The sequence below is a fragment of the Vigna radiata genome, chromosome 9, assembly GCF_000741045.1.
Source record: "Vigna radiata var. radiata cultivar VC1973A chromosome 9, Vradiata_ver6, whole genome shotgun sequence".
Classification (NCBI taxonomy): Eukaryota; Viridiplantae; Streptophyta; class Magnoliopsida; order Fabales; family Fabaceae; genus Vigna; species Vigna radiata.
The window spans coordinates 13,489,834-13,515,516 of record NC_028359.1 but is presented as its reverse complement, the minus strand read 5'-3'; the positions used below and the strand labels follow the sequence as shown (position 1 = coordinate 13,515,516).

The 25,683-nt window shown below is 34.2% G+C and overlaps 3 protein-coding genes across 5 annotated transcripts in view; 2 read left to right on the top strand and 1 right to left on the bottom strand.

The window, feature by feature from the left end:
- The first annotated feature begins 9,303 nt into the window (after nucleotides 1-9,303).
- Nucleotides 9,304-10,474, top strand: LOC106773387. Its single transcript, XM_014660085.1, has 2 exons — nucleotides 9,304-9,963; nucleotides 10,103-10,474. The coding sequence occupies exons 1-2, from the start codon at nucleotides 9,304-9,306 to the stop codon at nucleotides 10,472-10,474; spliced, it is 1,032 nt and encodes a 343-aa protein (XP_014515571.1).
- A 7,143-nt stretch (nucleotides 10,475-17,617) lies between these two features.
- On the top strand, nucleotides 17,618-20,110 carry LOC106773007. Of its 2 annotated transcripts, none has more exons than XM_014659668.2 (4): nucleotides 17,618-17,699; nucleotides 18,473-18,627; nucleotides 19,012-19,122; nucleotides 19,558-20,110. In XM_014659668.2, the coding sequence occupies exons 2-4, from the start codon at nucleotides 18,511-18,513 to the stop codon at nucleotides 19,921-19,923; spliced, it is 594 nt and encodes a 197-aa protein (XP_014515154.1). In that variant the 5' UTR covers nucleotides 17,618-17,699; nucleotides 18,473-18,510; the 3' UTR covers nucleotides 19,924-20,110. The 2 variants fall into 2 exon arrangements, with proteins under 2 accessions (XP_014515154.1, XP_022642010.1); XM_022786289.1 differs by lacking the exon at nucleotides 17,618-17,699 and adding an exon at nucleotides 17,708-18,352.
- Nucleotides 20,111-23,399: 3,289 nt separating this feature from the next.
- The window catches only part of LOC106774311 (probable LRR receptor-like serine/threonine-protein kinase At5g48740), a 7,639-nt gene continuing 5,355 nt past the window's right edge, over nucleotides 23,400-25,683 (bottom strand). For both annotated transcript variants that reach the window (XM_014661265.2, XM_014661264.2), the window contains 4 exons: nucleotides 25,489-25,551; nucleotides 24,657-24,846; nucleotides 24,216-24,348; nucleotides 23,400-23,757 (listed from right to left, as the gene is read on the bottom strand). In XM_014661265.2, the coding sequence (XP_014516751.1) occupies nucleotides 23,539-23,757; nucleotides 24,216-24,348; nucleotides 24,657-24,846; nucleotides 25,489-25,551 (605 nt within the window). In that variant the 3' untranslated portion in view covers nucleotides 23,400-23,538. The remainder of the gene's footprint in view (nucleotides 23,758-24,215; nucleotides 24,349-24,656; nucleotides 24,847-25,488; nucleotides 25,552-25,683) is intronic.

The window sequence follows — 25,683 nt, the reverse complement described above, 5'->3', positions numbered from 1 at the left end:
TCTACACATGGATTAGAAAGACGATAAGAGATAGGAAGACATTCTAGGAATGTTTCCCTAATGTTTTATGTCCTCTCACAATTGTACAAGCTCTCATTGCTAAAGCTAATGTTGCTCTTCCCAAAATGCAGAATAGTACGAATTTGCGTACCCGAGATCACCTACTCTCAAGGATGTAAACTCTTTTTGAGTAACGGATCTTTCTCGGGCTATGTAAGGATATATTGCTTAATAAAAAGCTACAAGAATTTTTATCATTGAATCTTTACACTCCTATTCTCTTTCTAAGAGCTTACATCATCTAAGTCTTTTCTTTGTTGAATATGTACTTGTGAACTAAAATCACCTTCGATTGTGTTTGTAGGTTCAGGAGTGAATTGAAACACACATGTGTTTAGTTAAAGTGAACTAAAGATTATAGTTAGGTAGATAGTTGCGAACCACAAGTGGTTAATAATACTTGGTAAACCAGAAGTTGTTGATAATACTTATATACTAGGATTGTTTATACTCGTTGTAATCTTTGTTAAATATTAGTGAAACACTTTAAGAGTCTTAAGGGAGAATTGGACGTAGCTCAAGTTGGAGCGAACTAGTATAAAAATACTTGTGTTATTGCTTCAATTATTAAACATTTTCCTAAACTCTCATTTGAAAACAAAAGTGTCTAACAACTACTATAGATTATCTAACTCCTGTAATAGTCATTAAATGCTATATTACAAAAAGATTTTAAAACACTATTCAAATCCCCCCCCCCCCTTCCCCACCCTTTCTAGTTTTTCCTATATTTCAATTGGTATCAAAGCTAACCTCAGATATTAGTTCTTAGCCAGACTTAAGGAAACAATCCCAATAGTAATGGAAAATGAAGGATACACAGTAATTCACCCTCTCATGTTCAAGGGAGAAAAATTTGACTATTGGAAGCAATGAACGATTACTTTCTTTGAGTCATGCCACATAGATATGTAGGACATGGTTGAAAACAAAAACTATATACGACGAGAAGGGTGATGCACTACCTATAAGCAATTAGTCAAAAAATCAAAAGCAAATGTATATCTCATAAAATCTAAAGATAGAAACTCACTGATGTGTGCTTTTAGAGAAGAAGAATACAGAAAGGTCCATGCCTTCAAAGGAGCCAAGGAAATGTGGGACACCTTGATCGTCACACACGAAGGCTCTAGTGTAATAAAAAAAAATAAGCTGAGCTTGCTGACAAGGCAATACGACTATTATCAATGATAAATAATGAAAACATCCAAAACATGTTCAACAGATTCCAAAGGATCTTAATCGAATTAAGATCATTGGGTAAGGTCTACGAAAAGTTTGATAATATTGATAGAATTTTGCGTAGTCTTCCCAAGCAATAGAGACCACAAGTGACCACTCTAAGAACCTAAAAATATCTTGATGGTACAATCTTAGAGGAACTTGTTGGAATTCTCAAGGTGCATGAGCAGGAGCTTTAGCAAGATGGAGTGTTGAAGAAAGAAAATAACATTCTTCTTAAAGCATAAAAGTCTATTATAAGGATGCCTACAAAGTCCTTTAAGGCTTAGGAGCCCTCAAAAGAATCAAACGTTGAAGAAGACTCCTTGGAAGAAGAAGAAGAAGAAGAAGACGAATTATCGTTCATCTTAAGAAAAATCCACTCTGTGTGGAGAAGGAAGAAAGACACACCTTTCAAGTGTGTTATATCATAAGATTAATTTTTTTTTTAGCAATATAAGTGTTATATCAAACAAAGTTTTCTAAAGAAAATTGTTTATAGGGGGAGCTTAAAACCTTTATATCTTAGTTTTTGATGATGAACAATTAAATGAATGATTAATGGTTTCTTGCACAACAAATGACATAACAAATGTTTATATTTTTATCATGTTTATGCTAGATATGTAATTCCATTAATGTTGAATGAAGCATGCTTAAAACAGATTGATAATCTCATTTCTAGTATAAATAATCGATTAAACAAGGTATAAATCTATTAAGATTTAGCAAGATCACTTAGAAAGCTAACAGAGGAAATTATTATGTTATAATCGATTATACAGGATGCATAACTGATTAAAACATAGAGCAAACCATAATCTATTATATAAGTGAGATAATTTGTTAAGGATGGCAAATGGATGACTAATATGGTTATGTATGGAAGAGGAACAAGAAGAGGAAGCCAATCTCTACCTTATGACAACAACATCAAATACTCATCAAACGACTCTGATGAGGAGGTACACTTCAACAACTTACATTATGTAGTTTAAGCACACAATGAATTGCTTTCAAATATTCTTCTAAATTGTCTAAGGCTTTCAAAAATGTAAGAAACACAAAATAGAAAGTTTTTTAAAGTTAATGAATCATTGAAAAAATAGATTGATGTCGTATAAAAGACGTGTTTACAATACAAATAATCTAATAGACTTTATAGAATTTTTCTCTCTACTTACAAATGTAAGCTTATAATTCAATGAAGCTTGAGAATAGTTCTTTCGCTAATGTGAGGTTCGCTTTTCAGATATTCTTTTTGTTGTTTGCACGTCTATTCTTTTGATCTTCTCCTTAAGGATCTTCAATTTATAGGTGTCATGAGAAAATATCTATTAGATAGTGATTTTTTTTATCTTCGGATATTCATAGCCTTTTCATAGGTAGGAACCATTGGTTGAAGTCAACTTGTTAGAGCAAACATGTTTTTTCAGTACTTTATCAAAAGTAGGTTATACAAACTTTTCAGCACGACTTTTAATGGTGAGAACATTCTGTGAATGTCTTCTTTGTCTCTAACGTCCACTTTTGACTTGTATATAATAGAGTAGGTGGATACTTGACATAGGCAACTACAAAGAGTAGAACATATATATGCATGTTGTTTTTCTTATCACTTTTCTTATCAGAACAACTATATGCTTTTCAAAATTTCTATCATTCAAATAAGATTTGATCATTTAAGCATTTCAGAGATGATACCAAGTAATTCATAGAGGTGTCGTCATTGGATGAAGATGTTATTTTGCATCAAGGTATCGTTTACCCTATTCAAGGCATTTACTAACAACGCTACACTTAGTGATCTTTGTTCAATTCAAGAGCGCATTTAGAACATTGTTACTCAACACATACCCTTGGAGCAATGTTTATAGCTTTTAGCATGTTTACCAAAAACATCATTTTGCAAAATATAGTGAAAGTTCGTTTAGCATTGTTTAGCAATTAATAACGAGACTCTCATATAGCACATTGACACATTTTGTGAGGATATCATTTGGTAGTGTCTTTACATATTAGTACATTTACTAAAGTTTTTCTTTAAACATTCCGATCTTCACAAAGGATTTTCATAAGAAGCCTTTTCTCTCAACAATATTGTTTTCACAAAGATAATACTGTCAAATGCTCATTTTTTTTATCGTTGTTTGTTAAACTTCAAAACATGAAAACGTTAGATGATTTAGTGTTATAGACGATCTTGTCTTAACATCTAATGAAGATGTCTGAAGCCAAGATCATAAAGAACTTTTCCAGACAAAACAATTTAAATGCATTAGAAAATCATAAACAATGTTTGAAAGAAAGTATCTCTCATTAAATTCATCAAATAAACTATATGAGCAAAATAAACTAGCATCTCACGGAAACACGAGTCTTTCTCATAAGATTAATTTTTTTTTAGCAATATAAGTGTTATATCAAACAAAGTTTTCTAAAGAAAATTGTTTATAGGGGGAGATTAAAACCTTTATATCTTAGTTTTTGATGATGAACAATTAAATGAATGNTTAATGGTTTCTTGCACAACAAATGACATAACAAATGTTTATATTTTTATCATGTTTATGCTAGATATGTAATTCCATTAATGTTGAATGAAGCATGCTTAAAACAGATTGATAATCTCATTTCTAGTATAAATAATCGATTAAACAAGGTATAAATCTATTAAGATTTAGCAAGATCACTTAGAAAGCTAACAGAGGAAANTATTATGTTATANTCGATTATACAGGATGCATAACTGATTAAAACATAGAGCAAACCATAATCTATTATATAAGTGAGATAATTTGTTAAGGATGGCAAATGGATGACTAATATGGTTATGTATGGAAATAATCAATTACATAAGTTTGATAATCGATTAAAATAGAGAACATAGTCTAATCCATTATGTAAATAGTCTAATCTGTTAAGACTGTTAAATGAAGCAATAATAGGCTTAAGTGTTTAGATAATCGATTACGCACATAGAATAATCTGTTAAAACAGTGAGGAAGGTATAACAAATTACATAAAAAATATAATCGATTTTACTATGATAGGATTTGAAAAATCCTATATATATGTTTCTTGAAACTTGTTTCAATAATGTTACAATTTTTAAATACTAACATTCTTATTTCACTTTGATTACAGGTGATATCAATAAACATTCTTAGAGGATCTAAGCTTCATTGGTTGATTACACATCAAGATTCATTCAAGACTTTGTGCTAAAGTGGTTCTGATTTAATCTACACTTGGAGAGAGTGTGTTCAAGATCAGGTTTTGTCAAACAATTTATATTATGTACCTGTGCGGGGTTAGCCAAGGTTAAGGGTTGTGATTGCTCTTGGATTTTGTAAGAGATTGAGTGTGTTCATCTCTTGTGTTGCTATTTTGATTTTGAGTGGTGAGAGGAGTTCGTTGAGAAGGGTTGTCTCTGTATTCTTGTATACTCAATCATTATAGTGGATTCCCTTCAAATAAGGTTGTTGAAGGAGGACTAGATGTAGGCTTGCGATAGCTGAACCAATATAGATTGTTTGTGTGCTTAATCTTTCTTTACTCTTTCTCTACTTGTTGATTCAATATTATTTGTTTTTTGATTTCAAGAAGCCAACAACTCATAAAGATTTCAAAATGATCATTAAAAAGGGTTAATCCAATTCACCCCCCTCTTGGCTTGAGATATAAGGCCTTTCTTTTCTTACAAAAACATCATTTGATAAATGACCACTAAACGTTTTAGTCTTTGAAAAAGCACCTTATGTTTATATCGTCTGATGATTATACATGCTATATGTCTTACCAAACGATGCATTTATTAATAAAATGACAAATGATAAAATGTCTTAAACATCCTACATTGTCTAATGTTTATTAAGGTTAAAACATTTAATGCATGTATTATAAAGAACCTCAATGCTTGTATACTTTATTCTTGGTATTCGTGCAGATCAATAAAGTAGAAAGATATGATCAGAATCACAACATCAAAGAAAAAGACGTTGTGAGAGAAGAAGAACATTCTGGAAATGTTTCCCTTAAAGCCCTTTGCTTAGTCACATCGCACAAGCTTAATTTCGCTTAAGGCTATGAGAAAAAGTTTTGAACCCTACAAAATGGACTAAAGTCTGACTTTTTTATCAAAAGGCTACCTACTCTCTTGAAGTCAATTTCTCTTTCTAATGGTAATATTTTTAGAGAAGTTATATATAAAAGAAATCTTGATGAAAAGTTGTTGATGATAGCGCAAGAAAGATAACATAAGAAGAATAGAAATATGAGAAGAGAATAGAAAGAAAAACTTATAGTGCTCATATCATCTGAAGCTCAATATCTTTCGAGAGAAAAATCTTAGCAAATATAGAACACTTGATATTGTTTATATCCTCTCCTTAAGAGTTATCACCTGTATTTATGATCTAAACACTATTTGTGTTGTAAATTTTGAAAAGAATTAAAGCACTTGTCTAGACGTGTTGTCTAGGATGAAATCATGAGTGGTAAAAATACTTGTTATAAGCCAAGAGTTGGTCTAGTGTGTTGACTACGAAACCAAGAATGGTTATAATACTTGTTGTAAACCAGGAGCAGTGACAATACTCGGTGAGAAACTGGAGCGGTAAAACTCATTTAATCTTGGAAAAGATTAGTTGAACCCTTTAAGAGTTGTTAAGGGAGAATTGGACGTAGCTTAGGATTGAGTAAACTAGTATAAAAACTGTACTTTAGTGTTTTCCTTTCTGAAAAGCTTTTACAAAGTCGTTTTGAAACATCATCCTCTGAACATATTCTTATTTACTCATTTTATAAAAATTAGCGTCTAAACATCTTACAATTTTATATGTTCTCTTTAAAAATCATTAGATGCTACTTTGTGAAAATATTTCAAAAATATTATTCAACCCCTCTAGTGTTTTTCTGTGTTTTCATTTACTTTTAGTATCTGCATTGTGTTTCACCAACATTTTGAGTAGAATTTCATAAGAATCAATTATTGAAAAACAATTTCATATTCCTTGAGAAGCGACTCAAGACTAACTTTACCCTATCTAGTTTGTTAAGTACTAACTTTGAAATATCGAAGTTGCTTTATTAAGTAATAGTAATTTGATAATGTCAATGACAACGTATCATATATTATCTTACGTGACGAGTTTCACCCCCTCGTCGCTCTCCATAGTCATCCCAAATCAAACAAGGTCTTCATTGTTGATCTCGTGTCCCTTGTTTGGAGAACCTTCGCATCTTCTTTAATCTCTTTCTTCATTTCAACTATGATCTAGTAATGATTTGTAAGCTTTTTTTGAAGTGAGACTACATCCATGGCTTTGAAAAAGTCTGCTTGATTCTCTTATTTGTTGCAGTTATATTGCTTCCCTGTGACATACCTTTTATCTTAGTTGTGGACATAACACTAATGATTTGTGTTATTTCACCATTACATGAAAAAATATTCAAAAAGTGTTAGTCGACTAATCCATCATTCTCTTTCTAATTTTATTTCTTTCTTCAAATTTATTTGTTAATCCAAAAATGCTTTCGCCTTTGAAAATTGATAATGTGTCCTAGTAGTTAAGTCGACATCCTATTATAAGATAATATAACTTATAAATTTAATTGGTTATAAGACTTACATATTTTATAATTATATTCATCAACTATTCATATAGTGTTAGAAGTCTCACATCGACTAGGGATAAGACCAATTCATAGTATATAAGTGGGTGCAAACCTCACCTTAAAAGCTAGTTTTGTAGGGTTGAGTTAGGCTTAAAGTCCACTTCTAACATGGTATCAGAGCCATTGTTAAAGCGTATCCTAGCGATATTTGTTGTTTGTTGGGCATATTGTTCCACCCACTATCGGACCACCCATTAATGTCTAGTCCCACGCTCATATTTGTTGTTTGTTGGACATATTGTTCCACCCGCTATCGGACCAACCTTAATGTCTAGTTCCACGCTCTTATAGGGTTGAGTTAGGCTTAAAGTCCACTTCTAACATATAGTACTAGGAAAAATAAAAAGAAACCATAATTTAAAATAAGGTTAAATATGTTTCTAGTCCCTCAACTATTAAGCGATTTTGTTTTTCATCCCTTTTTCAAACTTTGATACACTTTGGTCCCTGTCCTTAAGGAAATTATAATATTTTTCATCTTCCAAAACTAACACCGATAAAAATAGGTTAAGCTGGCTAACGGTTTGCCTCGTGATTTTCTCTTTTTCTGAAACTGTGTAAACTCTTTTTCTACCTCGCCATCTTCACCAACACGAACCTACTCCACCATGCCAACGTCTGACAACTCTACTTCCACTAGCATCGCACTGCCACTATTTCCGAGTTCATTGTCGCTTTCCATGTTTGTTCCTCCAGCATTAACTGTTGTGTTGCCCCCATTTTGGCCATTGCTTCCATTGTTGCTTCCTGAAACACTTCCATTGATACAGATAAGGTTGTTTTTTATAGGCTGGAAAGTGGGTGTTTGGTACAACGCTGGCCAATGCAAGCCCATGGTCGCTCCTTTTGCGTAACCATCAACAATCACCAAGAACTAGAAGCCACTGCTAGCTCACTTATAACGCAGATTTAGCATACCGTCAACACGAAGCTGCCAACGTCGGCCAACGCAACCCCATGGTTGCTGCTCTTGCATAACCACCAACAATCACCAAGAACCAAAATCACAAGAGTTAGAAATCCTAACGGAAGATTTCTAAAGCAGAAATCTCAAAACACTACAATCGTAAAAAGAAGAAAACCAAAACTCAACTTTGAATCCCTAAACCCCAGTTGCAAGAACAAAAATTAAGCAGAGAAATAAACCCCAAATTTTCAAATTTCAGAACCCTAAAACGCCAAAACGGAAGATTCACTCTGTTGTCGCGTCAGTCTCCCTCACAACACCACCGTTGCAGGACGCCCTCGTCGTGCCTCGCCGCGCTCGCTGCCAACGTTGAATCTGTCGCGGTGAAGAAAAATAGCAGCAGGTTCTTCCGTTGAGTGAAGGTGTTTCTCTTTCGCGCACGAGGAGAAGACGTAAAGGAGGGCTTTCGCGGTTGCTGGCGATGAGTTTATTGACGAGCGGTGTCGCCAGCGACGCCTTTGGCCGACTAGAGGGGGGTGCTGGCTCGGTGGGTGTTGTTGTTCTCACGGAGAAAAAAAAGGTGATGATCCTTGTTTTGCCTAAAGAAGAAGAAAAGCAAGTTGTGGTGGTTGTGGATCGAAGAAGGAGACGTTGACCATTGAAAAAAATCCAACGTGACAAACATTAAAAAGGAAAGATATCATCACACGTGGTCAAACGTTAGCCACCTCAACCGATTTTTAACACCGTTAGTTTTGGGGGACGAAATATTACAGTTTCCTTAACGAGAAAGATCATAGTGTACCAAAATTTGAAAGAGAGACGAAGAATAAAATCGCTTAATAGTTAAGGGACTAAAAACATATTTAACCCTTTAAAATATTTGAAATTGATTGAAAATGATATACATATTTAGGGACAAATATATTTAGTATGCTGGAGGAAATAAAAAACAAAATATCTCACTAAAACTTATAAAAATATACCTCTAATTACGATGAAAATCATTTAATTTTGAATGCTCTAACTAGACGTCTTAGATTTTTTTTAGAACAATACTTATACTTTAACTGTTTAAAAGCATTACATCTGTTAGAAATGTAAATCTAAAATCTTAAATGATTTAACTGTCATTTGACAGTCAACATTGTTGTATAAATTCTGATGTTCTGTAATAAGAAAACTATCGTTTTCCCTCATCACACCCTCTCTGCATACACTTGTATTTTTTTTCTCTAAAATACCTCTCCATCCTCATCTCTGTTATCGCTGCCACTCTAACATTGGTATTCAGAGCAATCAGGTTGCCGAACCTGGGAAGTGCTTTCAAGAAAGAATTTTGCAACAGAGAAAGTCACGTTGAGAAGATGGTAGGACTGATACAGAATAGTCTACCTGTATTCGATGACAAGAACTTTGAAGATTGATGCGTAAAAATGGATGCCATCCTGGGTTTCCATGAAATTGATGAAATTTTCAAAGAAGGGTTTAAAGATCTTGCAAAGACTGCTACAGATGAAGAAAATAAAGCGTTTAAAGAGAACATAAAATTGGATTGCAAGGCACGCATGATCTTGCATCAATGCATTTCAGCAACGATTTTCCAAAAGGTATCCAAGGCTACGACAACAAAGGAAACTTGGGAAATTCTACAGGATGGGTATGGAACTGCGGGCAATATAAAGGAGATTAAACTACAGTCACTGAGACAACAGTATGAGCTTCTGAACATGGGGGAACAAGAAACGATTCAAGGTTACATCAGCAGAATTCAGGTGATTGTGAACGCAATGCGGGCATGCGACAAAATCGTTAAGGACAAAAAGATAGTTCATAAGATCTTGCGTACGTTGACACCCCAGTACGACCACATTGTCGTGGCGATTGTAGAAAGTCGAGATTTGGAGAAGATGAAAGTGGAGGAATTACAAAAGTCACTTGAGGCTCACGAACAGATACTGTTAGAAAGGAAAGCTGCAGAACAAGATGCGACCCAGATCAGCCAAGCATTACAAGCCAAGATGCAAAAGGGTTGTGGATTCAACAGAGGTAGAGGTAGAACACGAGGTGGTCGTGGAGGCAAGAAACGGAGGAAGGTTCGCTAATAATTCAAAACAGAATAAAGATCTTGAAAACAATGAATATGGCAGTTGCAGAAGTAGAGGAAAAACAAGAGGTAGAGGCGGTAAAAGGAACACTGACAAGAGAGGTATACAATGTTACACATGTAACAAGTTTGGTCATTATTCAAGTGAGTGCTGGCACAATGAAGATAATAAGAAAGAAAAAGGTGGTGAGGTGAATCTTGCGAAGGAAGAACTTACTTCAGATTCGGACCATGTAGTATTGATGAATATTGTTGTGGATAAAAGACAGGACAGTAAGTGGAAAACACGTGGTGATTCCATGCATTGTGCACTTGGCAGTATCAAAGACAAGTGTCAAAGAATTGAAAGAAATGTGTCTCAAAAGGAACATGTGTCAACGCTTGGAGAAATGACCCTTGCAGAGGAACAAGTGTCAAGGAGAGCTGTCTCAAAAGAAATATGTGCCACAATGCCACTAAATGAAGATGTGACACTAGCTGGAGTCACTAACTACACGTAGGAGGATATGCTGTGGTATCTCGACTCAGCGTGCTCTAATCACATGACCGGGAATCGAAAATGGCTGATCAACTTAGACACTGGTGTGAAGAGCACAATACGCTTCGCTGATGACAGTATCGTCCGAGCTGAAGGCACGAGTAAGGTACTGATTGCACGCAAGGATGGAAGGGCAATATACATGCACAATGTTCTTTATGTTCCTACCATGAAGAGCAACCTTCTTAGTCTTGGCCAGTTGCACGGGAAAGGGTATACCATGAAGATAGAACAAGGGCACATCAAAGTGTTCGACAAAAGGCAACGAATGATACTCAAAGCCCTTATTGCCAGCAATCGCACATTTCGGGTGAACCTGAATACAACAGAGATTCATTGTATGAAAGCAACGAACATAGAAGAAAATTGGCTGTGGCATTATCGCAATGGACATTTAAATTTGATGCAACTTAAAGAGAAGAAGCTTGTGAGTGGAACACCCAAGCAAGTCTGTGAAAGTTGCACTTTGGGAAAACAAACACGTTCTGTATTCAAGAAGCATGTTCTCAAGAGGGTGAGACAACTACATGAAGTGGTATATGCTGACTTGTGTGGACCATTTGACATATCTTCTTTAGGAGGTAATAGATACTTTCTATTGATCGTAGATGAGCTTTCTAGAAAACTTTGGGTTTATTTGTTAAAAGAAAAATGTGAAACTTACACCAACTTTGTCAATTTCTATACCATGGCCGAGAGACAATCAGGCAAGCAGATCAAGATCTTTCGTACTAATGGAGGAGGTGAATTCAACTCAGGAGATATGTCAAGGTTCTGCACTGGAAGAGGAATAATACATGAAGTCACAACCCCCTATACACCACAACATAACGGTCTAGCTGAAAGGAGTAATCGTATGCTTCTCGACATGGTCAAATGCATGATCAAAGGAAGAGATCTTCCACGTTATCTGTGGGGAGAAGCAATCTCAACTGCAGCATACTTGTTGAACCGAAGCCCAACTAAAGCACGACCAAACAACACTCTAGAGGAAGCATGTTCAGGGAACAAACCTGATGTACGACATTTAAATATTTTCATATTTGTTTGCTATAAGCATGTTCCAAGTGAATTGAGGAAGAAACTGGATGACAGAAGTGAAGCGCTTATACTAGTTGGATACCATCCTACTGGAGCATATAGATTATATGATCCAGTAAAGTCAAAGATTGTAATTAGCAGAGACATGATTGTTGATGAGTCTACTGTATTCAAGTGGAATGATGGTGAGCCTAGCACAGATAACACAGATGCCACTCCTAGTACAGTGATTACCACTCTGCTGGATGAGAAAAGTCATGACCAAAACGAATCAACAACTGTCACAGAAGGAGTAAACACTAGACGCTCACAGAGGACACGATTTCCATCAACAAGGCTTACAGATCATGAATTGTTCAGAGATAATGAGATTACAGACACAGGTGATTTAGTACACTATGCTTTACTTGCAGGTACAAAGTCTATAACATGGGAACAAGCTATCAAAGATGATAAATGGAAAGAAACTATGGTCGAGGAACTTTCATCTATTGAGAGAAACAGAACGTGGGCGTTGGTAAATTAGCCTGACTATAAGAAAGCTATTGAAGTAAAATGGATATTCAAAACAAAATACAAACCTGATGGGAATATAGCAAAGTTGAAAGCAAGATTAGTTGCCAAAGGGTTTCTGCAGCAACCTGGGATTGATTTCACTGATGTATACGCCCCTGTCGCAAGATTGGAAACGGTTTTGCTCGTGGTTGCAATTACTAATTCAAACAATTGGAGCATCAACCAGATGGATGTTAAATCAGCATTCCTCAATGGTCCCCTCGAAGAAGAAGTTTACGTATGCCAACCACCTGGTTTCATCAAGAAAGGCCATGAGATGAAGGTATTTAAAGTCAACAAAGTTGTATACGGTCTTCGTCAAGCACCAAGGGCATGAAGCATATTGACTCGTTACTCATCAGGTATGGATTTAAAAAATGTGTTGTAGAATATGGAATATATGTCAAATTATGTGATCAGGTAGGTACCTTGCTGGTATGTTTGTACGTGGATGACTTGTTGGTCACGGGGAGCTCAGTGCAAGAGATCGAAAACTTCAAAGTTAAGATGAAGAATGATTTGGAGATGACAGATCTTGTGTTCTGGGATACTTTCTCGGGTTGGAATTCATACAAACCAAAGACGGAATGCACATGAACCAGAGAAAATTGATAACTCTCAGTTTTTGCATCTTTTTCTAGGCTTAGAAGTCTTTCTTAGTTTCTTTTAATTCTTAATTGTTTAGAATTAGACTAGTTTAAGGATTTTTCTATAAATTTGTAGTTTTATAAAATTCTAGTTAAGAATAGGTTTTTAGATATATTTTAGTATTTTTTTTAGGAAATTAATTTTTCTGTTAATAAAGAAAGAAAAAAATTTAAAAATAAAATCAAATACAATAAAAATATTTTTTTAGGTTGAATTTTTCTTTTCTTTTTCTTTAATTGTTGATTATTTTTTTAGATTGGGCCCTAGAACGCTATTGCTGCTGCAAGAAGAAATTAACAATTGCCACCATTGGAATTGGGCTGAAATGCACTTGGGCCTTGGCACATCACAGCTGCAGAAACGCTGGTCTGAATTGGCTACTACCATTGGATTTAATTGGAAGCAATTGGGCTGGACTTTAGTGGGACGACGCCGTTTTGGGAGTTGCTGTTGCAGGGGTCTTTGCACCTCATCTTCATTCACACAAGCTCTCGAGAAATTCATTCGAGGAAAAGAGAGAAAGCCAGCATAAGTTAGGGCGTGGTTCGCGAGAGAATGAGATAAGCAAAGGAGCTGCCCGAAGAAGATGACCGGAGCTGACCGGTGCTTCCATGTGGAGGATCTAACGGCTGGGAGGCAGAAGAAATGTTGGTCGTCCGATCAGAGCCTCAAGAGTGTAGGGAGCAAGTTTCCCTTTTTCCCTCTTTTCATTTTTTTCTCTTTTCTTTTCAAGCCCTATAAAAGGGGGCTCCTGCAATGTAAATACACTTCTTACACAGACTCTTAGACTCTTGAACAAACACTTTCCATTTTTCTAGTTTTAGATTAGGGTTTTGTGTTTCGTGCTTTTGGAGCTCACATCACGGTGGTGACAGCCCGCTGATGTCAGAGTAAAATGTAATTGCATTCATATCTTAGTTTAGGTCATTTGCATACATAATTGCATTGATTGAAGGATTTAGTCATGCATTATCTCTGTTTCGGATCATACATTGGGATTTTGTGTTTTTTGTGTAGATTGGTGAAATCTAAGTGTCAAAATCACAACTTGGGATGAATTAATGTACAAGATACAAAGATGAAACAGAGAGTTCAACAACCGAGCTGTGAACAATCTCACAACCTGTGGATTTTGCTCCAAAATGCAGATGCAAAACAGAGAGCTCAACAACTGAGCTGTGAAAGTTCCCACGACCTGTGAAGTTAGCTCAAGAAAATAGAAGACAAAACAGAGAGCTTCACAAGTGAGTTGTGGTTTTTACCACAACATGTGGATTTACGTCAGAATTGCAGAATGAAAACAGAGGAGAGCACATGCAGATTGGAGATTTTTCCATGGGCTGTGAAACTTTCCAGGAGCAGTTGCGAATCTCTTTTATAACTGATTTAAAGGGATTAAAATTAAATGGAAAGGGAAGGAAGTTATGGTGGAGGGGAGTAACCACTCTCCTAAAAAAGAGGAACTAGTGGAAAAAGAGGGGAGGAGTTTTGAAAACGTGGAAAAGAGACATAAAAGGGGGGATCAACGTTCAGACGTCTTCTTCTTCATTTTCTTCTTCTGCAGCTTTTTCATACTTTTGTTTTTGAACTTCCTTTACATTATGCAGAACTAGTTTTCCATTTCTTAGAGGATTGATGTAGTACTTTTGATTATACTTTCTGAACCTTTTCAATTGATGTTGTTTAATTTTAATTATCCTTGTGTTCTATTTATGTTTTAATGTCTATTCTATGAGCAGTTTCACAATTGGGAGATTGGTAATTGCTTGCGTTTATAAATAGAACAGATTAGATGTTGTCACAATTGGGAAATTGGGCACAACTAGTTAGTTTGAAATTGAGATATAATTGTTCTTCATGATCTTATTGGATTTATAACTGGCCTAAGGGATTGGGGGTTTAAATTCAATGGATAAGTTTGCCTATCTAAGGGATTAGGGGTAAACAAGCTCGTAATAAACTCTAGTGAATAATTATAATTTACACATCGATTGAAAAGGGGAAGAATTTATATGAAAATGTATGAAATCAATTCTCTAACATTGTTTATATCATTTGAATTTCCATCACTTGTTTATGTTCATCATTTTACTTGATAAATTTTATCGCTCAAAATTAAGTAAGTTAGTAAACTAGTACTCAACTCATTCAATCCCAGAGGACGATATTTTGTTACTACAATTACGATTGGTACACTTGCTAGATGATATTTTGTTACTACAATTACGATTGTACACTTGCCAAACGTACATCACCCGCGGTGGCTCCGATTACACATTTGTCCGGTATATTTTCGTAATTTTCGTTCTTCGTTAATAATACATATGGTTCTCTACGTTTCTGTTCTTTGTGATTATGCTGTGTTTCGTGCTTAGGTGTTTCTTGTGTTGTTATCATTAAAAATCGAATTGGACTCTGTGATTCTGCATTCTATGATTCCTTTTGGAATCAAATGACTCTGTAATGAGCATTTTTTATCGAGATGTCTTCTCGAGTCAGAAAAGAGTCCAGTGTATAAAAATTTAATGTTTCTATTTTTTTTGTTTCCAATATGTGTGATTGTATGTTGTTATTGAACTGTGTATGATAATTTTGAAGGAAAACATCCAAAATTTTACATCTGTCTAGATGTAATAGGTACCTGGATTAGGCCTAAATTTTCAAGAGGTCGTCTTGAGAGATGTTAAGCTTCGCCATTATCAGACTAAGTTCAATTTCANTCTTGTATTTCCTGTTCTTGTGAAACTGTGCACTGATTGATTAATTGAGTGAGAATTACCACTTTAAGTTCTGAAATATGAACTAAAAAGACCCCATAGAGGGCTTAACTTTCTCGGAATGTCTTTCTGAAGAGTGATTGAGACTCTTTCATTCAATCTAGTGTGCATTTCCTCTGTTCTTTGCTTGTGCCTGTTATCTTTGGTTTAGTGCTTTATTTTTTAATATTTATGTTGAATTGATGTTGAATAGTCTTAGGTCTGATTGTGATTTTTACTTTACCTTCCATTCGGTTCTGTTTTGTGATGATCTATTCCTTGCATTTACATTTACATTTCTAGAGTAGGCATATAATTAGGAAATTTAGTTGTTCATTGGTTTCATAGGTTGGTATCTAGGTTTATTTTAGTTTCAGATTCATTAGTTTAGGATTATCTTAGTTGCATTTAAATTTTCATATTATTTTCTATTACTGTTTCTATCTTAGGTAGTTTAGATTTCTATATAGTTTTACTTTCCTTTTATTTCATATTATTTCTTATTCAAAAATAGATTTTAGTTTTATTTTTTCCTTTTTAGTTAGATTTCTTTGTCCCCACCTGTTTAGTAAATAAATAAAATACAAGAACTAACCTTACATTCTTAAAACTTAATTTTGTTGAGTCTACGGATTGATTCCCTGGTTGCCCTATACTACATTAGTGGGGACTAGGGTTTGTTGACTTTTTGTGCGACCAAAAAGCCTATCAACAAAAATATGTACTCAAAGCACTTGAGAAGTTCAACCTGAAAGACTGTAATAGCACATTAGTTCCAGTTATAACAAATGTGAAGCTATCACTTCAACAAGAAGAAGACAAGGTAGATGCAACTTTGTTCAGACAAATAGTAGGTACACTTCGCTACATTTGCAGCAGCAGAATGGACATCAGTTTTGGAGTAGGTCTCATCAGCCGCTTCATGAATGATCCCAAACAGTCACACATGGTAGCTGCGAAGCACATTCTACGCTACTTGAAAGGTACAATTAACTACGGCATTTACTTTCCTAAGAAAACTGACATTTCTACAAACATTTTGGAAGCATGGTGTGATGCTGATTGGAGCGGAGACCAAGTAGATAGAAAGAGCACTTATGGGTATCTCTTCAAGCTAATGGGAGCCCCTGTCTCATGGTGCTCAAAGAAGCAATGAGTTGTAGCACTCTCCTCGTGTGAAGCAGAGTACATCTCTGAAGCCGAGACTGCCTGTCAATGCACATGGATTGAAGCTATACTACATGATTTGAAGATCGTGAAATGCAGACCAACATGCTTGAAAGTAGACAACAAATCAACTACCGATCTAGCCAAAAACCCAATATCTCATGGGCGTAGCAAGCACATCGAGACAAAGTATCACTACCTCAGAGAGCAAGTAAGCAAGGGAAAGTTGGAGCTGAGCTATTGCAAGACAGATGAACAAGAAGCCGACATATTCACAAAAGCACTGAGACAGAGTAGATTCGAAAGACTTAGAAGTTTGATTAGAGTTAAATCTCTTAGTGATTTTGATTTAAGAGGGAGTGTTAGAAATGTAAATCTAAAATCTTGACAGATTTAACTGTCATTTGACAGTCAACATTGTTGTATAAATTTTGATGTTCTGTAATAAGAAAACTATCATTTTCCCTAATCACACCCTCTCTCTACATACACTTGTATTCTTTTTTCTAAAATACCTCTCCACCCTCATCTCTATTATCGCTGCCACTCTAACAACATCAACATTTTTAGGATTTAGAAAATATTTTTTTTTTATTTTATCCTAAATTTTAAAATTCTTTTTGAAAAAATATTATTGTGTACGTCTATAAAAAACATATTTGCGTAATTCAAAATATTGTGATTAACATAATTTACTCTTTTATTGATATAATAACGTATCTTCACGTTAATTCACATTTGACAAATAAGCGAAATCTTTATTTCATTTCAAGATAAAATATTTAAAAATTAATAATCTCATTTAAGTATTTAAAAAATTGTTATTAAATATGTACTTGATGTAATTTATTTATTTTAAAATAATTACTTTTATTAGGCCGCATAATATTTTTTAAAAAATTTCTCATATTATGAAGACCTTCAAAATTACATTACCTATTTATACAACTAGCAATACCTAATCGAAACTTGACAGAATATTTTTGTTTGAGTAAAAAGCGATAGATTCACTCTCACGAGGTAACTAAATCTCTTTTCATTTCTCAACGATCTGTCTATTGACTCATCAGCTTCGAACTTGAGACCCATTATTAGTTTCGTCTTCAAAATTGTTTTTTTGTTTGTGGGCATGCGAAATTCTTTATCGTTAGGCTTCCTATAGTTTGCTCGATATACTGACATACTTGGAGTTTTTGAGGGTTGGAGTTTGTGTTTTTATTGTATAGATTTGAATTTTTCCGAGTATTTTAGCTTGCGATTTTAAAATGTTTGCTTGATTTGCTATGAAGGGATCTGTGGGTTGCAAGTTTTGTGTTTGGTCAAATGCCTAAGTGAGCTTTGAGATTCCCTTTGGCTATCTTTATTGGTTGTTTTGTTAACTGTTGATTTCTTGTGGTCTGTTCTTTGTGAATGGCTCTGTTAATAGTGCATGGCTTTGTTAATTTTGTTTGAAGGGTTATTTCTTTTATGGGTCTTGATGGTAGATTTGATATGTGGAGCTGTTGGGCCCTTTTACCAGTTTTAACGATATTGAAAGCCATAGAAGAAAACAATAATATTACTCTCCCTTTTCCCTTCTAAATCTCACTACCAAATGTACCTGCAGGGATAATAGGGCTTCCTGCCGTAATCATGACATTTATTGTGTCTTGTTTAGTGAGAATTTAGCCGAGGTTTGATTCTATTTGGAAGTTGTATGGAACTTATTAATTAATCCTTTCTAGAGTTATCGGCTTAATCAACTGTGAATGTGTATTTTCCCTGGCATTTCTGAGTTGGATTCCTGTATACAGAAATTTCCAAAACAGATAGTTGTTGATGATTTGTCAACATGAATAAATTGTTAGACTTTGGGAGGAAAGCCCTCTTTTATGTCAGGGTGCTTTCTGGATATGAAGAGCGAAGAATACGATCTTATAGGCTCCAGCTTGAACAACGCGTACAACAGGTCTACCATTTTCTCTTCTAGAAACGTTTACATTCTTGCTGGTGTTAGTTTCTGTTGTCTTTTAGATATCACGAGAAAACAGACATTGAATGTTGTGAACCATTTCATGTGAAGCTAAGGTTCTTTTTAAACTGTAATAGCCTAGTGAGTCTATTTTAAAAGTCAAATTGGGCCCCCCATTAGGATCCAATTGCAATGTATGAAATTTTAGTCCAACATTGAACGAATTGGATTCTAATTTGGGGTTTATAAGGCCCTGGGCTCTCCAATCTCACATTGGTGACATGTGAATTTTAACCTTGTAACATTCATTTTTCATTGCGCGATGATGAAGGCTAGTGTGGAATTTCTTTATTTCCATTCTGATATTTTCCCATTGAAAAGGCCCAAGCAAGGAAAGCAGCCATAAATAAAGAACCTGAGAAGATTATTTTATCTGAGGTTCGTCGAATGGTTGAAGAGATGCAAAATTTGAACAAGAAGCTGGAAGAAACTGTAAGTTGTATTCTGTGAAAAATATAAATTTTTGAAAGTTAGGATTCACGTAAGTATATTTTTTCTTTTGAAATTTCTAATCCTTTTCTGTCACTTATAATATGCAGTCAGAATTTCTTCTAAACAAACTTTTATCTGTTCTTTTTCCCTTGAGAAGTTATACCAACACAACATCCATTGAGAACTTCAGTGTGACATGCAGTCTATTTTTCCAACTTTTGTTGATATTAAAATTGGACGATTCAGATTCATATTCTGCCATTTTCTTTTTGAATGGCAACATTCATATTCTGTCATATTGTATCTTAATTAAAATATTCGTCTATTCTATGAAAGTTCTTATATGATATTTGATTTATTTTCCATGTGCACAGTATGATTGTTTCATTTGTGGCACTCAAATTTGTTGCATAAGAAGATGCACATTCCTTGCAGGAGGCAGCCATTGAAGACTATTTCAAGCCTCTAGACAAGGAAGCTGAGATTATAATGAAAATGCAACTACAAGGGGAGGAGAGAACATCAGAGATGATGATGAAGGCATTGGAGAAACAAGCTTCTCTTCAGCAAGTTGAAGCAGAAAAAAATGCAAGTATGCATAAAGTTGACAACTCTGAAGCCAACCTGGATGATTCTAAGCTGATGGAAGAAGAGAAAGGTTTGACTGAGATGTTAAAAGAATTGCAACGAGAAGTTTTGCTCGAGAAAGCTGATGCAGGAAGTTCTGATAATATGCATCAATCAGACAAGTCTCATATCAATTTGAACCCTGCATCTACAACCACCTCTGAAAGAAGCTGAGGTTATGTAATTTTGAACCATTGGTGATTCCCGTTTTTTTGGCTTTGAAATACATTTCAGCTGTGCTGCTGAAAGGTTAATCATCTTGGTGAATTCAAACTAACCAAGGCAGGACTAGGGCATATTTGTAGCTTGTTTGTATTACTAATTTTGTTCAATAAAATTTTCATCTTTTGAGGCGTGATAATATTATGTCACTGTTTTCCATGAAAAATAGTTGATTAATAAACCTTAAAACGAAAACACCTTCGGAAAAATGTTTATGCTAATCTGCACATCTGATTCATCCTAGCGAGAGGGTGGTGCATTACGTCAACTAAGATGATTCTATTTTGTGACTAGGCAGTTTCTTCCATAAATTTATCAACAGGGCAATTTGTAACGTAAATTTTGTATTTTTGAAATACATAATTTACCATATATTTCTTGCTTTTGTATTTTAAAATGTATTATTGGACTGAACTGTAAATTTTGTTTTTTAGAATATATAATTTAAAATATGTTTTATTTTTTATTTTGAAATGGATAATTTAAAATATAATTTGTGTGTATTTTGAAATTTATAATTTAGAATAATAAAATTTTATTTAAAATTGTATATTTGTATTTTAGATTATGTAATTCAAAATGTATTACTTTTATTTTGTATTTTGGAATGTATTCTTTATAATATTATATATTGTATATATAATATTTAAAAAAAGTTGTTAACGTGGTTGAAAAATAATGGCAGCAAGCCCTCTGCACTGCACTTTACCTTCTCTCTAGTGCTCCCTTTTAATTGGATACGCGCCATCAATGTCAGAATACAATAAATCACAAACACACCTACAGAGAGTCACAGGTTTGACTTGAAAATCCCCCTTAATTTATACTCTGCATACGTGCCATGATACTAAAGTTGTAATTTGTTTCACCACTTCAACTCAATTTTATTAAAGGATAATAATGCCACCATTTGAGAATATTTTAACGTCTCATTATGTAATTAGTTTCAAATTATTCACAATTAATAATAATAATAATCATAAATATCATCATAAACCAATCACAAAATGACATATTATGTTTAAATGTTATAAAAAAATATTGTTTAAGTATCATTATCTTTTATTAAAATCTTCTTTGAATTATACTACTTCTTTTATCATGAAATCATGTTAACTTTGAATGATTTTTTTTTTTAAAAATATACCACTTTCGAAATTTCCTATTCAAATTGCACCACAGTAATACAAAAAACAGTCAAAATATCTATTTAATTATCTTTTCTTGTATATGTTTTTTTTTATCTTTTTATCTTTCTTTTTCTTCAATTCTAAATCATTTTCAATAACTTCTACAACTTCATCAACTTCTTCTCTTTTGTAATTTTTTTTTATATAACTTGACAAAAGATTATTAGACACAAAATTGACTTCTAAGTAAACTTCATAATCTTTTAGATAGTTAATCAATCTCAAGTCTACATTGTAAGGTAACAGTGTTTTATTAGTGTTTTCGTTAATAAATATCTTGTACGACCTTTAAATGTTAAAGTTTTGAGAAAACATTATAGGGATGTCTTCTTAATCCTCAACATCATTTTGTCTTTCGTGGATCTAAATAAAGTTTATTGTTGACATTACTTGCAAAACTGAGAACAAACATGCAAGCAAAAAAAATACTTTTTTTGTACGGCAAGAGTTTAGAAAGAACGTTCCTTGTTGACTTGTTGAAGATGCGACAGGAGTTCATGAAGAACGTTTCCTGTCGACCTTTTGAAAGTGCAACAGGAGTTCATAAAGAACATTCCCTGCTAACTTGTTCCTGTTGGCCAAAATTGGCCGATCGGTATGTAATATTGTGTGACGGTCTATGCTTGACGCTTAGACGAAGATGAACGTGCACTGGAATGAAATCTAGGATGTTGAGATTGAAGTTGAATAAGATTAGCTGGTTCGGTAGTCATGCTCCCTTTGCCTCTCATCTAACTCCTTATGATTGCAATGGGATGCTTGTTCAGGCCCTACGGTGGACGCTAAAATATTTCAGGTTGTAGGAGACTTAGGTCGAAGTCGAGGTTGGAGATTGTTGAGTCACACTAGCAGACCGAGGCAGGATATGCAAGAGGTCGACTGAGCATTGTAGCAAACCAGAGTAGATCACACAGGAGGCCGACCGAGCACTATAGGGCAAGTCATTCAGGAAGATCAAGCACTGTAGCAGACCAGGATATGTCATGTAGGAGGTCGACTGAGCATTGTAGCAAATCGGGTAGAACGTGCAAGAAACTGATCGAGCTGTTGGAAAGCTCTGCTACACTTTGTTCCGCTCATTCAAAAGATGTGGGAGAGTACTTGCAGAAGGCACTTTGATGCTTATGTTTGTTGGTGACTGTTAAATTGGCTAAAGATGCGTATTGTGTGCATGATGTTCTAAGTCATACCTAAGACCTTTATATTATAGTTGTAATGGACCTTTACCTTTCGTTGGCCTAATGACAACTCAATCAAACCTTAATTTGCACTAGAGGTTTAATGATTTGTTATCGTTGATAATCTGACCATGTTGTCGGCTTGGTGGGTTGTTGGCCTAGGTGGTCGAGCTGGGTGGTTGCCTTGAAGGTCGTCTCGGATGGCTGGCTTGAAAGTCGTCCTAGGTGGTCGACCCGGTGGACCTAGTCAGCTTAGTGTTCGGCCTAGTGGTCGACCTAATCAGCTTAATGTTCGGCCTAGTGATTGACCTAAGTGATTGACCTAGTGGTCAACCTGCTTGGTGAGGTGGTCGACCTAGGTGATCGACCTGATGGTCGGCGTATTGTCGTACGGTACACATTACATATCTCCCTAAAATTTCTAAATTCCTAACACCCATTTCCCATATTTGAACTCATATAACAACAAAGCTTTAACATTTAATTCATTCGTAGAGTTTAAAGCATGACTTCTAGCATATACTATTACAATCCCCTAAGTTATTTTCAGCTCCCTTTAACTTATACAATCACATTCTGAATACCTTAAGCTCTTGCACTAACACATTTCTATACTCCATACAAAAATACACATATCAACCCATATACTTTTAGTTCTGAATACATAAACCTAATATCATAATTCCATTCGTACATTTATTGCATAATTTTTCTGAGGTTTAATTACAACACTTATAAACACTATTATATTACTCTTCTTTTATTTCACATAATGAATACCAACATCATACATTTTATACCCCATTAATCATACATATTCACCAAGTATTTGCAACGTCTGGTCTATTTCCAACCCCATTCGTAACTTCCTTTGCATTCTAGAATGTTGGAAACACTATTGTTCTTTCTTTGAGTTACTTCCCAAGAAAAGAAAAAGAAGGAAGAATCAAATACTAATCCAACTGCATCATCTAGTAGCTATTGGATTGAATATATTTTGTTTGTTCATTATAATATTAAATAAAGTAAAATATGATAAAATTACAAAACTAATTAAATATCATATCAATTCCCCTTTTCTGTTGCCTTATTTTCCTTGTTTGCATACAATCAGATCAACAAGAACAGATATTGAGCAAAATGTTATCTCTCTGTGATGACATAATTTAACTTGATATGCAGCAAGTGTAGCTGCAAAATCAATTCTCATTTTCACATGATTCAAGGAATCTGAGCTGAATATTGTAGGCTTCCTTTAGCTCTGTCAATACCTCTGCAATAGATGGCCTCTGTGATGCATCCCTCTCCACTGACTTTATAGCAATGAAAGCTGCTTTCTTCATACTCAAGGGATCAAAACTTCCTCTTATGTCTTCATCCACTATCTCAAATGCGCCAGCCTGCAAGTATGGTTTGGCCTGCAATTGGTAGTTATAAACAAAAAATGTAAACCACACTTTGATGTAAATAAGAGTTTGGTATGCAATTTTGTTATAGGCTTAACATAACGTTGATCCATTTAAAGCAATGAGTTTATAGGTCTTTCTCTTATGTTTAACTTTGTCTACCTAACATGAACTTTGACTCACATTTTGAATTATTCCCAAACATCTTTTTCACCTTGTCCATAGAAATTAGCCTTTCCATTTATTATGTGTTTTCATGTAATAAAATAATTTGTTATGTGAAGTGAATTTTTGTTACATGAAATTATTACTCTATTGCATTATGTTCCCACATTCTTCATCGAAGAGTTATAATTTTCTAATCATCTTTCCAACCTAGACCACTTTATGAATTGATTTTAACATGTTAACAATAACCATTGCTTTTACCAGTTTGTACAAACAATAAAATAGAATGATATGTTGTTTACCCATAACACCAAGTTGAATGAATCAGGGTTTCCAGAGTGAGTCAATGGCTCTCTTCCACAAATGAGTTCCAAAAGAACAACTCCAAAGCTATATACATCACTTTTCTCTGTCAACTGTTGAGTGGAATAATACCTGTACAAGGAAATTAACTTCCATATACAATTTATTCCCAAATAAAAGAAAACAAATTTATCAATGGCCTCCAAAGGTTTTTTTTCCTGATTACAGGTTTTGATTCGGTTCTCCATATTTTATTTTGTATTGTTGTTTCTTTTTCTCTTTGAAATATAAAGTGTCAACCTATTTGAAATTTAATAAAGATGCTTTCTTATGTTACACCTTTACATGAATGCAAAATACAAATAAAAGTAATTTTGAAAAATTGATATTTTAATATATTAAAAATGTTAAAAACTTTATCATAAGTTTACAAGACATACTCTGGATCAAGGTAACCAGCAGTGCCCTTAACAACAGTGGTGACATGAGTTGCATCTGCTTGAGTTACTTGCTTTGAGAGACCTAAGTCACAGACCTTGCCATTCATTTCCATGTCCAAGAGGATGTTACTGCACTTCACATCACGATGTATGATTCTTGGTTCACTTCCATTGTGCAAATAGTCCAAACCTTTTCAATAAATAAACATAATTTACGCCATGTATTAAATTAATATGTAATAACACTACTGCATAATGATTGTTAGTATCAATAAACATGTTTGTTATATTAATTACTGTAATTTTTTTTTCTTGTTCTTATAAAGTTTGAAAAGCCTATATTGTCATGTTTACCAAACTGAAGAACATATTTTTATTAGGTTTATTCATTATTGAGTGATATATCAATCAATATGGAAGGGACTCGATTATGAGGTAATGATTATTAAGAATTCAAGTGTGAATTTAAGTCCTAATTGAATAAAAAGGACAAAGTTAAGCATGTTATAAGAAACATTGTCTGAAGGTTTTAGGTTGAAGCTGTTGTCAACCACTTATGTGAATTGGACTTAAGTTTCATTGATGTTAAATCTCACAAGTGAATGCCCCTCAAAAGGCCCATCTCATTGATAAGTTTAATCTTTCAAAATCAGTGACATTTTTGAAAATTAAGTACTACTAGAATGGTGTTTTCATGAGGTCCGGAATTAAAATGAGCTATGCGTATTGTATCATAGAGCAATAAGAGTACATATTAGAAAAGATAGGGTCAAAATTGTGTTTCTAATATGATATAGTCACACTATTATTGTTTAGGAACTCATTGTTGTACCTTTTGCTGCATCAACAGCAATTTTCAGCCTTCTCACCCAGCTTAAGGATATCTTTTGACAACCTAGAGGAAGAAACAGAATAAACATATGCATTTATAGTGTTCATAGGAGTTTCTCCAAAGAGACGTAATCATACACAAATATATATATATATATATATATATATATATATATATATATATATATATATATAT